General features: G+C 47.0%; 1 protein-coding gene across 3 annotated transcripts in view; it reads left to right on the top strand.

Annotated features, from left to right (window-relative positions):
* The window catches only part of ATP10A (ATPase phospholipid transporting 10A (putative)), a 192,879-nt gene that overhangs the window by 158,683 nt on the left and 18,277 nt on the right, over window positions 1-15,919 (top strand). For all 3 annotated transcript variants that reach the window (XM_030814460.1, XM_003277157.4, XM_030814459.1), the window contains exons 11-13: window positions 4,691-4,794; window positions 4,889-5,015; window positions 10,852-11,036. In XM_030814460.1, coding sequence (XP_030670320.1) covers window positions 4,691-4,794; window positions 4,889-5,015; window positions 10,852-11,036 — 416 coding nt within the window. The remainder of the gene's footprint in view (window positions 1-4,690; window positions 4,795-4,888; window positions 5,016-10,851; window positions 11,037-15,919) is intronic.

The raw sequence follows: 15,919 nt of genomic DNA, 5'->3' as shown, positions 1-15,919 counted from the left end.
CTCTACTGCCTGCCACAGGCTTCCTATTTGCTGCACCTTGGAAGCAGCTCTGGGCAGCAGCTGCTGGGAAATGCTATAAGCCGGATGCTCCCTTCTGGAGCTCCGAGTTGGAGCTAGGGAGTACTTTACCTCCCACTGGCCTTTCTTGCCAGCATCTCAGTGCCTCAGGAGAGGACCCCTGGCACAGAAGCCCAGGACCACTCATGATGGAGAATTGGATGGGAGGAAGAGTTTCATACAGGAAATCCATGTCCCCATCACAGAGCTGTGACCTCCAAAAGGCAGCTGAGCTAAATCTGCAAATGTGTCTCTGAGAGGAGTTTGGATGACTTTCCACAATGGTGACCACCGTGGGGCGAGATCTTCCCTTTCTCCCGCTGCAGTGGCTCTGCCCTGGAGTCGGCAAGAATCGAATTCATGGACAGATTTTGAGTTCTAGGAAGCTTCTTCTGAAAATCGATTCTGGTTTACGTCCACACAAAAGAAAAACATAAATAGGGCAATTATCTGAGTGATTTCATTCTACAGCAAAAAAATCTCTCTGTCTTATTCCACGGCCTTGGGTTCAAGACAACATAAGGGGTCCTGAGCTTCATACTTCACAGCATGATGGGTGATGTCTAAGGGGAAGGCATAGAATGGCCCTGGCATGTAGGGGCTGCCTGGCGCTGGCAGGCGAGGCCTGTCCGGTCCTGTAGATCAGGGAGCCCTGTGAGCTGTGTGAGGAAGGCTGCAGTAGTTGCCAGGCTTGTACTTTGCTGGCAACATATTTTTTTACATGAGTAGAAAACCTCAAAAGCAGAACACAGACAAAAAGAACTGCTGTCACTAAGTCTCACTAATACCATCAGCCATCATTTCATAAAAGGACAACGACATTTCACACTCCACCCCATCCCCCCCAAAAAATTACCAAGGATATCCCAGAAAACTGGATGCCTTTCAGTTGAATGAATTTAGCATCATGACCTGCTCACTCTTCTACCCCTGCTTTTCTGGTACCTTCCCAGAGTGGATAGAGCATTATCAGGAGGCAGGGCCCCCCTGCCTGTTCACTAGCAGGTGCCAAGGGCCATGGCAGAAGGAACAGTGGTGGCCTGGCCTCCAGAGGCCCCCGAGTGAGCCAGGGATTTCCTCATTTGCCTGCAAGTTGGGAAGGCACCTGATGCCAATTACAAGACAATCCACATTGTTCTCCTCCGACTCAAATTCAACCTCACAGTCGGGGTGGGGGAGCCCCTGCCCAGGCCGGGGAGCCTCTCAGGTCAGGCATCATCAGCGTGGCTTTGCTGTGGGTCTCGGGAAGGGAGCTTCCCGTAACCAGGTAACTGCAGATAAGAAAAAGAACCTCAAATCTATGGCATCATGGAAGGGCCAGGTGATGACATTGTCACAACTCTCACCTTATCAAAACCATGACTTTGATGGGGAAAGTTAATCAAGGGCTTGTGTTGATCTCCTCCTTCCTCTGGGAATTTCCAAGCAGTGCACAAGTCAGGTTTGGATAGGGAAGATCTACGTGTCAACACTGTGCAGGTTAAGGTTCAGGAAGTTCAGAGACCCCAGCAGTTTCCCAAGAGAACGATTACAGGAGGGCCCTGGAGTCCCCTTGAAGTTACCCACCTGTGACCGCCTGCCCTTATGCACAGATCGTTCGCCTTTTACTTGGGGAGCGGTGGAGGGGTATGGATAGGTGCAGACTCATGACAGAGGCTCACTGTGCCTGGGAATAGCTCTGCCTGTGTAAATCAACTTATCACCTGTGTGTAGGTGACAAACTGAGGAGGGCAGAGAGGTGTCCCACTCCGGACTTAATCTGATGCCCTCTTCAGAGGGCTCGAAACACTTTCACCAGAAGAGGCCCGAGTTCGCTGAGCAGATAGTGGGCGTGACTGTATTATATCAGCAGGACGGGGCCATGGCTTACCTGCCCTGGCAGGTGTGGTATCAGGCAACAAGCAGGGACTCCACCCCAACCCATTCGCACAGATCTCTGTTCAAAATCCCAGGTCTACACTTACTGGCTGGGATGAACCTGGACGAGTCACTCACTCTGTGCCTCAGTTTCCCATCTCCAAAGGAAATCACAGTGCCCACCTCTCACGGGAAGTCCCCACACGAGCCCCTAGCTCAGTGCCTGCTGTTACATTGATGTCCAGCATCCACTCGGTACCTTTCCCAAGTCTCTGGCTTCTTCCCGTTAAGATTCACTTGCCTGTGGTATGGTGGCGTTGCTACTTGGAGTGGTCTTTAAGGCATAAACCCCAGGCCACTCTGCCTTCTCCCAGAGTGAGGACAGAGAGTTGGCCATAGCCCACTGCCTAGTGTGGGCCTCACACATTGCTGCCATGCAGTAATCAGTACATATTTTTTGCATGATGAGTACATGCATGTACAAGCAGGGACTTCACGTTAGTTTAATTTTAATTTTAATAAGATAACTCTTTATTGGGGAAATATTGCTTGTAAAGATTAGGAGAAAGGGAAATATCACTTGGAGCAATTTTAAAGCATGTGGTAAAATCATGAAGAGAGGCTACCCTCATCCCTCTGAGGGCCTCTCTGCAGGGCTGCAAGCACTGCTTGCCAGCTGTCTCCTGGTGGGGACATCAGGTGCAGCCCACTGCCAGGCACAGCTGTCTTGGCCCTGCTGTGTCTGGGGTTGGTGGGCACTGGAGTCATCTTTGCAGACTGTGCCTGGAGCTGTGCCCCTTAGCCCCCGCTCCTGCCCCGACCCAGACGCAGCCTTAGGGTCCTGCAGCACAGAGCTCTCGGCTACCCCCGCCCAGCAGGGGACGCCAGGCAGCACTGGTCCCACTTCTGCAGGTGGTGTCACTCCTCACCCAAGGAGCTGAGCTCCAGGCACAGAATTCCTCCTGTCACCATAGGGAGACAAGACACACAGGACTTGGGTGTCTGTGGAACATCAGAAAGAAGTGACCCCCAGCGTAACTCCAGCAAGTGGAGAAGAGCAGGGCTGACTGAATGCCTCTAAGGATCCACACTCTTGTTCCCCCAGCTCCTCAGTGATAGTCTCCTTGGAGCTTGAGTTCTTGCCATCCTCTCCTACTCTCCATCAGAGTGTAGACTCATCCCAGCCTCCACAACGGCCCCACCCTCCAAAGCCCAGCCTCGGTTTTCCGCAGTGACTGCCCAGTGGTAGGTGCGGCAGGACGTGTAAGGGAAAAGTCGCCCAAGACCAAGGGGCAGATCTCGCCAGAAGGGGCACAGGTGTGTGTCCATGTCTGCAGGAGAGGACGACGGGCTCAGCCACTTCTGCCTGGCAGGGCCAGGTGCTCCCTGTCACTAGGCCCTGTGCAGATGGCCCTGCACAGAAACACCCCATTGTCCACCTGAGAAGCAGACACCTGTAGGGCCACCTCCTCGATGGGGCACTCCCGAGTGGCCCATCCTCCCTCCGTGGGCTCAGTTCATTTCGTTTTGGAGAGTGGTTAATCTCAGTGTCACACCCGGTACCACCTCATGTCCCAGTGCACGCCATGTGTCGCCTCTCCCCAGGACAGTGGGACAGCTTTATCATGAGTATTTGAATTCCAAAGCCCCTCAGATAGGCACGGCTTTGCTCGAGGAACAATCTGATTCTGGGAAAAGGTTATCTGCGTCTTCTAAGAGTGTTACCACGATACCAGGAATACAAAGATGAGTTTGAGCATCATCCTTTCAGGAAATGTAAATACCTAAAGCAAAGGATTCTAGGACAACTGTTTTTCTTCCCCATTATCAACTCCATGAAGAGTCTTTTCTGACTTTTTTTTCAATTGTCCCCTCATGGCCTTTTAAATAACATAGATATGCTGTGTATCTGTTTATGCTCTATATGTGTACTTAGACTTTGTTTAGAAAAGAGCAAGATTCTTCCACCTCCAAGAACCAGTGATCACTCTGAAGGCTCTGTCACCCCCATGGAGAATGCAGCATGGTCAGGCATGCAAAAGGGTCTCTTACCAGGTCCTCTTTGTCAGGAGGTGGACTTAGATTGGTAGATAATCCTTCCTGGGCCAGGGGCGTCATGACTGGTCAGTAGTGCTGCCAGATTTCACAAACAATATATATAGAATGTCCAGTTAAACTTGAATTTCAGACAAACAAATCATTTTTTAAGTAGAAGTATGTCCTATGCCATATTTAGACATCGTTTGTTTTATCTGGCAATACTACTTATAAGGAGCCTACCGTTCTGAGGATAGAAAGTGCACTTCCCATTAAGCAAGACTTTTCATTATCAGGAAGAACGTGAGCCTCCATTTAATAGGCTGGGCAAAAGGATGCCAAATGACTTTTGATGTAGTTTTTACTTTCATGAGCTTATTTCAACAAAGGATGTTAGAAACAGCCAAACATCAGCCAGGCGCAGTGGCTCACACCTGTAATCCCAGCACTTTGGGAGGCCGAGGCGGGTGGACGATTTGAGCCCAGGAGTTCGTGACCAGCCTGGGCAACATGGCAAAACCCTGTCTCTATGAAAAAATAAAATAAAATAAACAGCCAAACATTTGCATATTGATGAGATTCTTTTTTAAACATAACAGCTCATTTTTGCTTTGAATTCTACATGAAAACTTGTGCTTTATTCGCAAGTAACGAACAGACATGGAGTAAATCTCAGTGTCTGAAGATCGTTCCACAGGCGCCAGTTCTTACCCGTGTTTCTGCTTATTCTCCAACCTAGTTGACGCCAAAGGGAGGCATCAGAAAAAGATTCGGAGCAAAACTCAGAATTACCTCAACCTGTATGCGGCGGAAGGCCTGCGCACCTTGTGCATCGCCAAGAGGGTGAGTGGGGGCGGCCCCGCGAGGGTGCACGTGCGGGTGGCCGCCCCACAGTGAGCAGTGCCCGGTACGGCACTCAATGATGTGTCTCCCATAGGTTCTGAGTAAAGAGGAGTATGCCTGCTGGTTGCAAAGCCACCTAGAAGCAGAATCCTCCCTGGAAAACAGCGAGGAGCTCCTCTTCCAGTCTGCCATTCGCCTGGAGACCAACCTGCACTTGTTAGGTAATTAACTTGAGAGCCGCATGCCTAAGGGCAGTGTGGAGTTTCCAGGGACAGCCCTGGAGGGGTGAGCGCTCTTGTCAGCGGCTGCTCCGCAGGCTGGCCTTGGTTAGGGAGCTGCCTGGCCGGACGCTGGCGCAGCTGAAGCGGGAGGGTGCTTGCCTGAATCTTCCCCCAGTCTCATTTCTGTGAGGTGCAGGTGCTGCCCGCCAGGCAACCCAAGACAGCAGCTGCTGTGCTTCCCCTTAACCTGCTTTCCCACCAAAAATAGAGCCAAGGAGTGAGGTTTCTGACAGTTGGGGGTTGAAAGGATTTTCCCCTTGGGAAACAGGGAAAGTTTTGGACCCAGAAACTGCTGCATTGTGCATCTTGGGAATGTTTCACAGATTCTAGATGGATGAAAAGAAAATGGGCTCATTTTTACTGAAATATGTCCACATTTCCAATGTGTTCATCTTGGTACTTAATAAATACTAACTAGTATCAGTGATAAATGAAGGTATTTATTATGTTAATGCTTACTTTAATACTTAAAATATTTATTTTCCTATGTATTAAAGCATTCATTAAATTAGCCGAGTCATTGTGCTCTGTGTGTCCTCCAGGAGCTGGTGTTGAGGGTGCTGCGCCCCCGCCTCCCTCCTGGGTGCTGTGGGTCAGGCAGTACCTCTTGAGCACAAAGCCCTGGGGAGCTCATCTTAACACAAAAAGGCGGTGTTCACTTGCCCTCTTTTTCTGGGCAGAGGAGTTGGGATAGCTACATGTTTACATCTACATTTCTAGTATAATACATAGTTAAGGTTTGCATTTAATAGCGTAATGTACACTAGGCATAGCATACATCTGCACATATTTTATATATTGTTTGCCCACAGTATCTCATAGGAGGCCATGCATTACTTGGAAAGCCACAGGATCCAGGGGCCCAGTGGCACCATGAGTGGCAGCCCTGGATGTGAATTAAATGGAACACCTGAGAAACGGCTGTGCCTATTTTAGGCCCCGAAGTTTTGGCTTACTAAAGCAGGGATGCCATCATCTGGACTGACTGGGCTTCCCCAGAAGACAGTATTGTGCAGGCCTGTGGGGTAGGAGGCATCTGCTGGTTGTCCCAGACGCGCCCGCCCAGGCTCACTGACCAGCCTGGTTTTTAACCCTTCACTGTGGGGCACCTTCCCCAGGGAGCAGCTTTTCTCCTGGACAGCACTGACTTCTCAAATGGAGTGAAATTGGCCCTCTGGTGCCTTTTCACAGTGCTTGCTGGTTCCACCCCCTGGAGTAATGCAGACAGAATCTCCTCCCTTTTCCACATGACAAAACCTTGACTGTTTGGGGACATGGCTGTGAGTCCCAGGCTGCCCCTTCTCCATCTTCCCTGCTCTCAGAGCCCAGGAGCCCTGACTCGGTTGTCCAGCCCTGCTCTGCCACTGCAAGCTGCTCATGCAGGCTGGTCGTGCAGGCTGATCAGGCAGCCTGGGGCAAGTGGCTCAATCCTTTTTGCATCCAAGTTCTGCTCTGTGGTAATCCCAGTGTTTCAGGCTCCTGTGAGGGTGAAGGGAAGGGATGACGGGAGGCACTGAGCGTGGCGCAGGCACAGAGCCCGGCACTGAGCGGTTGTGTGGTGATGAGTCTCCTGGTTGATGCTTCCACACTGTTTCCACCCAGCTGGCGTCTCCTCTGCAGGCTTTCTCTGGTGATCATGCATCGATCACCTCTCTTGGTCCGGATGCTGTAGCTCTGTTAACATATCCTAAGTTAACAGCCCCTGCTGCACCCAAGGCTTATGGTGAACTTGTGATCCAGTCATCTTCTTAGGTCTTTTTCACAGGGATTTCTTGCTTGGATTCTATAATTTTTACTTGGGCAACTGTGTGAAGATCTAAAATCAGAGTTTTCTACTGATCCCCTGTTCCGCTTCCTTTGATTGGAGTCGGGATCCTGTTCATCAGCGTTTCTCCAAACCGATTCCACCACATCCCACTGTCATCCTCAGGTGGATTCCTTCCCTCCAGGTGTACATGAGGATGGCTCTGAGATGTGTTGGTGATGGAACTCCTGGGTTGCCAACATGGGTGCCTACTCATGCCTGCTGGCAGAGCCCGTGGATACATTTTGAAGAATTTTGCAATAGCCCACATAAATGTTCAGGAATCTCATGTCGCCTTTTGATGCTATGTTAGCAGATTGAAGTCAGCCAAGGTGGGAGTATTTACACCAAAGAAATGAGCAAATGCAGTAAATCGGCCTCCCTCCCACAGGCTGGTTGTTAACCACTTACCATCTCCTGGTACCTGGTATGTTTATGTTTCAAATGATGAGGGCTGAGCTGGAGAGTACAAGAGCCACCCACCACCTTAGTGTTCACACAGCTCAAACGCGGGCACTGTGTTCTAGCTCCTCAGCTTCATTGAGAAAAGTGAAGCCAGCCACTTATATTTTTACTATTCCAAAGCCAAATACTCCTTTCCAAATCTTTCCATGAAGGTGTTTTTTTTTCCTTCTTTTTTTTTTTTTTTTTTAATTTGCTTTGAGACAGGGTCTCTCTCTGTCACCTGGGCTGGAGTGCAGTGGTGCGATCACAGCACATTGTGAGCTCAAATTTCTGGGCTCTAGTGATCCTCCCGCCTCAGCCTCCTGAGTAGCTGGGACCACAGGCGTGTGCCACCAAGCCCATATGAATTTTTACTTTTTTTGGTAGAGACGGGGTCTCACTCAGGCTTGTCTCGAACTCCTGGTTTAACGTGATCCTCCTGCCTCAGCCTGCCTAAGTGCTGGGATTACAGGCATGTGCCCTTGCACCAGGCCCAGGTGCTTATCTTAAATAGCATCAGAGAACCATACATAACTATCTTCAGCAGAAAGGATCTCCATTCTCGCCATGCTCTTGAAATTTTCTTTTCCTTAATTGTCTGGGCAGGAACCTAAATTCAAAGGATACTCTTGCTCGTTTTCCCCTGCATCCTTGCTAGTTTCTCTAAATGTCTAAAACTTCCTCGTTGGTGAAATCCTTTCCCCTCCCATTCAAAGCTGTGTGGCACCAAGCACAGTGACGCTGGGCTCTGCACACTACCAACTCCTGTGTTATGATACTCAGAAATGCCAGGCCTTCCGGAGGGTCAGGTCATAAAGACAGTGGCATTTACTCAGAGTCACATAAATTACATCACAAACAAGTACCTTGGAAAGCTGAAGAAAGCCACTGTGCCCCAAATCATCTTGAAAGGCTGCTCTCTGCAGGCACTCTTTCCTCTGCCATGTTTCATGCTGAGGTGGGGGTCCCTTCCATAACTCCTTTTTTCAGTTCAATGCTATTCTGCACCTGACTCAGGCTCACACCTTATAAAGGTGAGTGTTGGTGGGGTGACCCAGTGGGAGGCCCATGAGTTTGACCAATTAGCTCCTGAACTAAGGAGGTTCTGTTTTCAAGGTGTTAACTTTTCCCTGTGAAACAGCAGACACCCTCTGTACTGGAGTTTCCGGCAAGGCCTTCCCTGCTTTCTTTCTTGGCAGACATTTGACTGAGGGACTCTAGCTCAGCAGCTGGGATACAAAGGTGGGAGGCACAAGGTCCTTGAGGCAGGAAGTTGCCATTTAGAGAGGAGTGGGCAACTGCTTGGGTTATGTTTCAAGCACTCTGGTGGAAGCGTTATCCTGGCAAATTGTCAGTAATTCATCAAGGTTAGCCATTATTAGGCTTACTCTATAATCATTATTACTATCATTAAGTAGGAATGAATTACTATGAACACACAGAGGAAGGCAAGACCATCCCTCTGTCTTCCCCAGACATCAAGGAACCTGTGACAGTACAAGTGACACTCAGGATGAGCCAGGGACTCGGGCCACACACAGTCTGTCGCCCTGCTAGAGCCCAAGGGCCAGGGTAGGGGAGCAAAGCTAAGGTCAGATGCCCTCCCGGCGCCCGGGTGGCTGGGGATGCGCTCAGAGCGTGACCTGGCTTTCTTCCTGAGCAGGTCTTAAGCTCCACACGCTGCGTGGTCTTCCCAGGGGACTCAGGTTGTAAGGCTCAGAGCAGAGTGCAGCATGGGTGCAATGTTCCCTCCTCCTTTCTGGACCCTCCCCAAGTTCCCACATCACCTTCCAGTACATCCCCCACATGGGAGCCAGGCTCAGGCTGCATGAGCTGGAAGACAGCAGATCAGCCACTTGCCCCTGATGGGGGCTTCTGGGGAGCTGGTGATGTTCTGCCCCCTGAGCTCAGGGCTGGTGACACTGGTATATGACTTGTGAAAGTGCATCAAAGGAATATTTAAGAAATGTACATGTGTGTTTACCTCAGTTCTACCTTCCCCTCCCCATGCCTGCCATCCCGTCATTCTAGAAGAAGGGGTAAGGGTGGCTTAGTTCGTTTGTTCTGCTGTCATGCAGTCCCACAGACTGGGGACTTAAGCCACAGACATTTACTTCTCACAGTTTTGGAGGCTGAAAGTCCAAGATCAAGGCCCTAACAGCTCGCAAACCTCCTGGTTTGCAGATGGCCACCTCGTTGTGGTGTCCTCACATGACAGGGAGATTGAGAAATCACCTCTCCAATGCCTGTTTGTTTATTTATTTATTTATTTATTTTGAGGCAGAGTCTCACTCTGTCACCCAGGCTGGAGTGCAGTGGCGTGATCTCAGCTCACTGCAACCTCCACCTCCTGGGTTCAAGCAATTCTGCCTCAGCCTCCTGAGCAGCTGAGACTACATGCGCCCACCACCACGCCCAGCTAATTTTTGTGCTTTTAGTAGAGATGGGGTTTCACCACGTTGACCAGGTTGGTCTGGAGCTCCTGACCTCAAGTGACCCGCCCGCCACGACCTCATGCTGGGATTACAGGCGTGAGCCACCGCGCCTGGCCCCAGTGCCTCTTTTGATAAGGACACTGATCCCATCACGGGAGCCCCATCCTCATGACCTCATCTGAACTTAATTACCGCCTGCAGGCCCCACATCCTAATACTACCACACTGGGGATTAGCGCACCCTCCTACGGATCTGGGGGACACAAACGCTCAGTCCATAGCAGCATCCCAGCACAGGGCACAGCATGGTGTAGCGCAGTAACAGAGCCTCACTCAGGGCTCAAACCCAGGGACCGGGGGCTGCAGCTCACTTCCAGAGTGCGGAAGAAAGAAACTATCTCACCAAGATGTAAACAGATCTTAAAAAAAAAAAAAAAATCTGAGGCAGGCCTAAGCACATTTCCGCAGTCAGTAGTAGATTTTTCCCAATATACTGAGACCAAAAAGGCAAAACCTGCCTCTCAATTTCTTTATGTTTGCAGAAAAAGCATATTTAGGATAATCTTGGTTTCAAGAAATAATGGGCTTGCCTGTGAAGTCTGTTTCTATAGTGACTAGTAATAAGCATTGTTGAGACTGGACATTCTGAATTTCATTGACCAGAAGCTTTGTATGGCGTGGGCAGTTTTTAAGACTATATTTTTATCCCTCCAAGTATCGTCATTCCCAACACCTTCCCATACGCTTTGCTTTCAGGTTATCTGTAAAGTTACAAGTTAGAAAAAAGTTGAGGTACTTTGGTGTAAGTACACATAATTATGCTCAGTGACTCACAGTTATTCCTACGCACTCTCGACTGAGTCACATCAACAGAGCTGTCAAAAGCGTCCACCACTGTCCTGAAATGGTTCCACAAGGGACTTCCTGTCACTACATGGCAGACAACTGGCAGCCCAGCCCCGGGCAAGGCCCAGGCAACAGGGGCTGTACCAGTGCCTGCCTTTGGTGTATCTGGTGCATGCCATTTGCACCCCAGCAGGATTGGGGGTCACGTGAGAAGTGAGTTCGCTCACACTGCTGTGCATTTGACCAGGTGCCACTGGGATTGAAGATCGTCTGCAGGACGGAGTCCCTGAAACTATTTCTAAATTGCGTCAAGCGGGCCTGCAGATTTGGGTTCTCACTGGTGACAAACAAGAAACAGCCGTCAACATTGCGTATGCCTGCAAACTGCTGGACCACGACGAGGAGGTCATCACCCTGAACGCCACGTCCCAGGTAGGTGGGTTTCAAGTGGCTCTGCTTCCTTCCCCTGGGGTGGCCCATGTTTATCGTGGCCCCCTTGGCAGAGACTCATGTTCCTGGCAGCTGCTGTGAGAAGGACTTCACCCTCTGCGTTCGGGTTTAGGACGTGCATGTTATTGCCTTGGAAGAGGTGAAGTTTGCTGGAATTTCTTAGTACCAAAGGAATGCACATCTGGGCTTTATTAATACAAAGTTCAGCCTGCTTTCTCCTGACATACTGTCCAAGTCTTCAAAGAACTTTCTCATGAGGTCCCATGTGCTTCCACAGTGGAGCCAGGGCAGTGGTCCATTTAGCACTGACCACCTCAGGACCATTGCAGGCACTGAGGATTTCTTTATCCAGTCGGATGTGTCTGTTTAAATCCCCAAGTCTATGGGGAGCAGCTACTTCATATACTGCCCTGGTCTGGACTCTGAGTCCTCACAGGAGTTTCCACTCAAAACTTCTCGCGCTGGCTTTCAGACTTCTTGAATGGAGCGGGGAACCATCTTGCTGTGGCTGATCTGCTCCTCCCCAGTATGGCCAAGGCCACCACAGCCTCTCTGGGGCTCACACTCAGACTCCCCCCAGCCCCTCTTAGGTCCACACCTGCACCATCAGCTGTCAGGACCTTGGGACTTTGTCGCTTGGGAGTGTCCCTTTCTGAGATGGCATTGGTGGGAGCATTCCTGCTCCATGAGTTATTGCAGCAGCCCCCACTCATCTCCTGGCCTCTAGGGCCTCTCACTCCATCTGTAAGTGTAGGAAAGGCTGCCTGCTAAGCCCCGTTGTCCACATTGTACAGACACCATTGTGACCCTCGCACCTTGTTCCATTGGATTCTATGATCCAGATTCCCACCATTCTCAGTCCTTTCTTCACGGCCATGCTGGCCGCGGTGCCCCCTTCCTCTCACATCTACGAAAGGTCATCCTGCTTCAGAGCCTGCGCCTTCACCAGGGCCTTTTTATTTTTTTAAGTGACCTCTTTCTCCAAGAAAGTTTGGGAATTTATGCTAAAGGTTGACCTGATGACCTGGTCATTGCTTTTATTTATTTATTTATTTATAATTAGCATATAGTAAAATTGGCTTTTTTTTTTTTTTTTTGGTTATACACTTACATGAATTTTAACACATGCATAGATCTGTATAACCACCACCCTATCCACTGTCCAGGAGGGTTCCATCATCCCCAGAAAGTCTGCCGTGCTACCCCTGTGCAATTGTAACTTCCCTCCTTTTCTAACCTCTGGAGGCCGCCGATCTGTTCTCCAAAACTACAGTGTTGTCTTTTCCAGATGTTAAGTAAACAGAATACTCCAGTGTGTAACTTTCAGACCCTGGCTTCTTTCACTCAGCATAACACCTTTGAGATTCACCTGAGTTGTTGCATGAATCAGTAGTATGTTTCTCCTCGATGCTGAGTAATATCCACTAACACCAGATTTTGCATATCCATTCACTCAGTGAAGAACGTTTTAGTTGTTTCTGGTTGTTGACAATCATAAACAGCACTTCTATAAATGTGTGTCTACAGGTTTTTGTGTGAACATGTTTTCATTTCTTTAAATACCTAGGTCAGATGTGAGTGTGTCTAAGTTTATGAGAAGCTGCCAGATACCAGCCTGCTTTTCAAAGTGCTGTATTACCTTGCTCAGTGTCTTTTCCAGCACTTTGCATTGTCATTGATTTTTTTCTGCTAGCCCCTCTAATGGGTGTGTAGTGGTATCTTGTTATGGTTTTAATTTGCATTTCGCTAGTGTCTAATGAAGTTGAACATCTTTTCATGTGCTTATTTTCCATTCAGATATCCTCTTGGATGAATTGTCTAGTCAAGTATTTTTCCATTTTCTAATTGAGTTGTTTTCTTAATGTTCAGTTTTGAGAATTCTTTTTCGGTATGTAAGTCCTTTGTTGGCTATGTGATTTGCATATATTTCATCCCTATCTTCTTTATTTTTTAATATTGTCTTTCACAAAAGCTTTTAGTTTTGATAAATTTTTATTCTTGTTAAATTTAACTTTTATTTTATTATTATTTTTTTTTTTTGGAGATGAGGTCTCACTCTGTTACCCAGGCTGGAGTGCAGTGGTGCCATCGCAACTCACTACAGCCTCAACCTCCCAGGCTCAAGGGATCCTCCTGCCTCAGCATCCCTGGTACCTGGGACCACAGGAGCGCACAAGCATACCTGGCTAATTTTTTATTTTTTTAAGAGATGTGATGCCCCCGCATTGCCCAGGCTGGTGTCAAAATCCTGAACTCAAGTGATCATCCTTCCTCGGCCTCTCAAAGTGCTGAGATTACAGACTTGAGCCACTGTGCCTGGTCTGATTGGTCATTTTTTTTTTTAATTTTATGAATCATGCATTTGGTGTCATGTCTAAGACGTGCCTAATTATGAATATTTTCTCCTATGTTTTATTCTAAAAGCGCTACACGTTAACATCTTATCTATAGATGCAGTCCATTTTTGGGTCACATTTCACGAAAGGTGTGATTGTTAGGTTAGACTTCATCTTTCCACAGGTGGCTGCCCAGTTCCTTCAGTGCCATTTGTTGAAAGCGTCTTTTTTTGGTTGAAAGCGTCTTTGTCAAAAATCAGTTAGTTGTATTTGTGTGGGTCTGTTTCTAGACTTTCTGTTCTGTTCCATTCATTTGTTTGTCTGTCCCTTCACCAATACCATGTGTATTGATTCATTGTAGTAGTTTGATTACTGTAGCTTTTTATAAGTCTTAAAAATTGGTAGTGTTATTCCTCCAACTTTATTCTATTTCAAAATTGTTTTGGCTAGTCGTCTTATTTGTGGCCTTCATATATGAATTTTAAATTAATTTTTCTGTACAGAAATTCCTGCTGGAACTTTTATTTGAATTTTGTTAAATTTATAAATCAATTTGGGAAGCATTGATATTTTTATTATGTTGATCTTCCATTCTGTAAACATGGTATATCTCTACATTTTTTAGGTCTTGTTTTATGTCTTTTATCAGCATTTTATAGTTTTCAGCATACACATCATATGTTTTGTTAGATACATACCCAAGCACCGATGCGCTCCTCAACTTATGATGGGGTTATGTCCCAATAAACCTATCATAGGTCAAAAATATCATAAGTTGAAAATGTATTTAATACCCCAATAAACCCATCCAAAAGTTGAAAATTTGTAAGTTGAACCATTGTAAGTCAGGGACCATCTGTACAACGTTTTTTGTAGGTTTTGTAAGTAGTATTTTTAAATTTTTATTTTCCATCTGTTTATAGTACAGTTGACCCTTGAACACATAGGGGTTAGGGATACCAATCCCTCTGTGTAGTCAAAAATCCACAAATAACTTTTGACTCCCCAAAAACTTAACTACTCATAGCCTACTGTTGACCAGAAGCCTTACTGATAACAACTAGTCAATTACCACCTATTTTGTATATTGTATGTATTATATGCTGTATTCTTACAATAAAGTAAGCTAGAGAAAAAAAAAGTTAAGAAAATCTTAAGGAAGAGAAAATATATTTACTATTAATTAAGTGAAAGCGGATCTTCACTGGCTCTTTCCTTGGTCATGTCTATTCTGCCATTGAGCCCATCCAGAGAGTTTTTAAAAGTAAACTTTATATATAGAATTGTTTCAAATTTAGAGAAAAACTGTGAGGATAGTACAGACTTATTTCTCATATATGCCATACATAATTTATTCTGTTACTGATCTTACATTAGCCTAGTACGTTCATTACATTAAGGAGCCAATGCTGATACATTATTACTTTCTAAAGTCCATCTATTGCCTTAGTTTTTACCTAGTGTCCTTTTTCTGTTCCGTGGTCCCATCCAGAACACCACATTACATTTAGTCATCATGCCTCCTTACACTCTTCTTCGCTGTGACACTTCATAAACTTTCTTTATTTTTAATCATTTTGACCACTTTGAAGAGTGCTGGCAAGGTATTTTGTAGAATGCCCCTATATTGAGATTTGTCTGAAGTTTTTCTTATCACTAAAGTGGAGCTAAGGGTTTTAGGGAGGACAGCCACAGAGATCAAGCGCCATTTTCATCGTATCCTATCAAGGGCACATGCTGTCAACACCGTGTCACTGTTGGGGTTGGCCTTGTGATTGTCGGGTTTATTCACTGTACTGTTTGCCTCTTCCCATACTGAATTTTTCCGAAGGAAGTCACTGTGCACAGCTCACAGTTAAGGAGTGTTATAGTTTTCTCCTTGAGGGCAGAGTATCTACATAGATGATTTAGAATCCAGTGAGCTTTTTATTTCAGTTCATGTATTTCTGTCTAAAATTTCTATTTGGTTCTCCAAAATATCTTCCTTCTTTTTGGCCAAGACTTTCTGTCTCTCTGTTCATTTCCAGCACGTTCAATCTTACTTCTTGGAACATTTGGGTAATGGCTGTTCTCGTCTTTGTCGATAATGTCAGTGTCTGTGTCATCCTGATGTTGGCTTCTGTGGATTGTCTTTTTCCACAGAGTTAAGATTTTCCTGGTTCTTTGTATGCTAAGAAGTTTTGGGTTGTATCATGGGCATTTCGAATATTATGTTATGACACTAGCCATTTTTAATTTCTATGGAGAATGTGGATTTTTTAAAGCAGGTGATCAACCCTGTGGGGTTTGGGCTGTGAGCTCTGGGTGTTGGTTTCAAAGGCAGATATGTTTGTAAGACCTAGTCTTGCATTTTTGCCCTCCAGAGGTCACCTTGGAACTTGGGTGGCAGTCTGTTGCAGTTTGCCTCTCAAAGGCTTTGTTATGGGTGAGCCCAGGAATTCATAAACAACATTATGGGGTCAGTTAGCCAAGCTTCTCTTTCTTTACAATTTTTCCAGTGCCTTCTGGTTCCCCAAGAATCGCCTTTTC

This window comes from Nomascus leucogenys, chromosome 6, assembly GCF_006542625.1.
Source record: "Nomascus leucogenys isolate Asia chromosome 6, Asia_NLE_v1, whole genome shotgun sequence".
NCBI lineage: Eukaryota > Metazoa > Chordata > Mammalia > Primates > Hylobatidae > Nomascus > Nomascus leucogenys.
The sequence above is the reverse complement of the archived record's forward strand: the minus strand, read 5'-3'. Positions and strand labels throughout refer to the sequence as shown.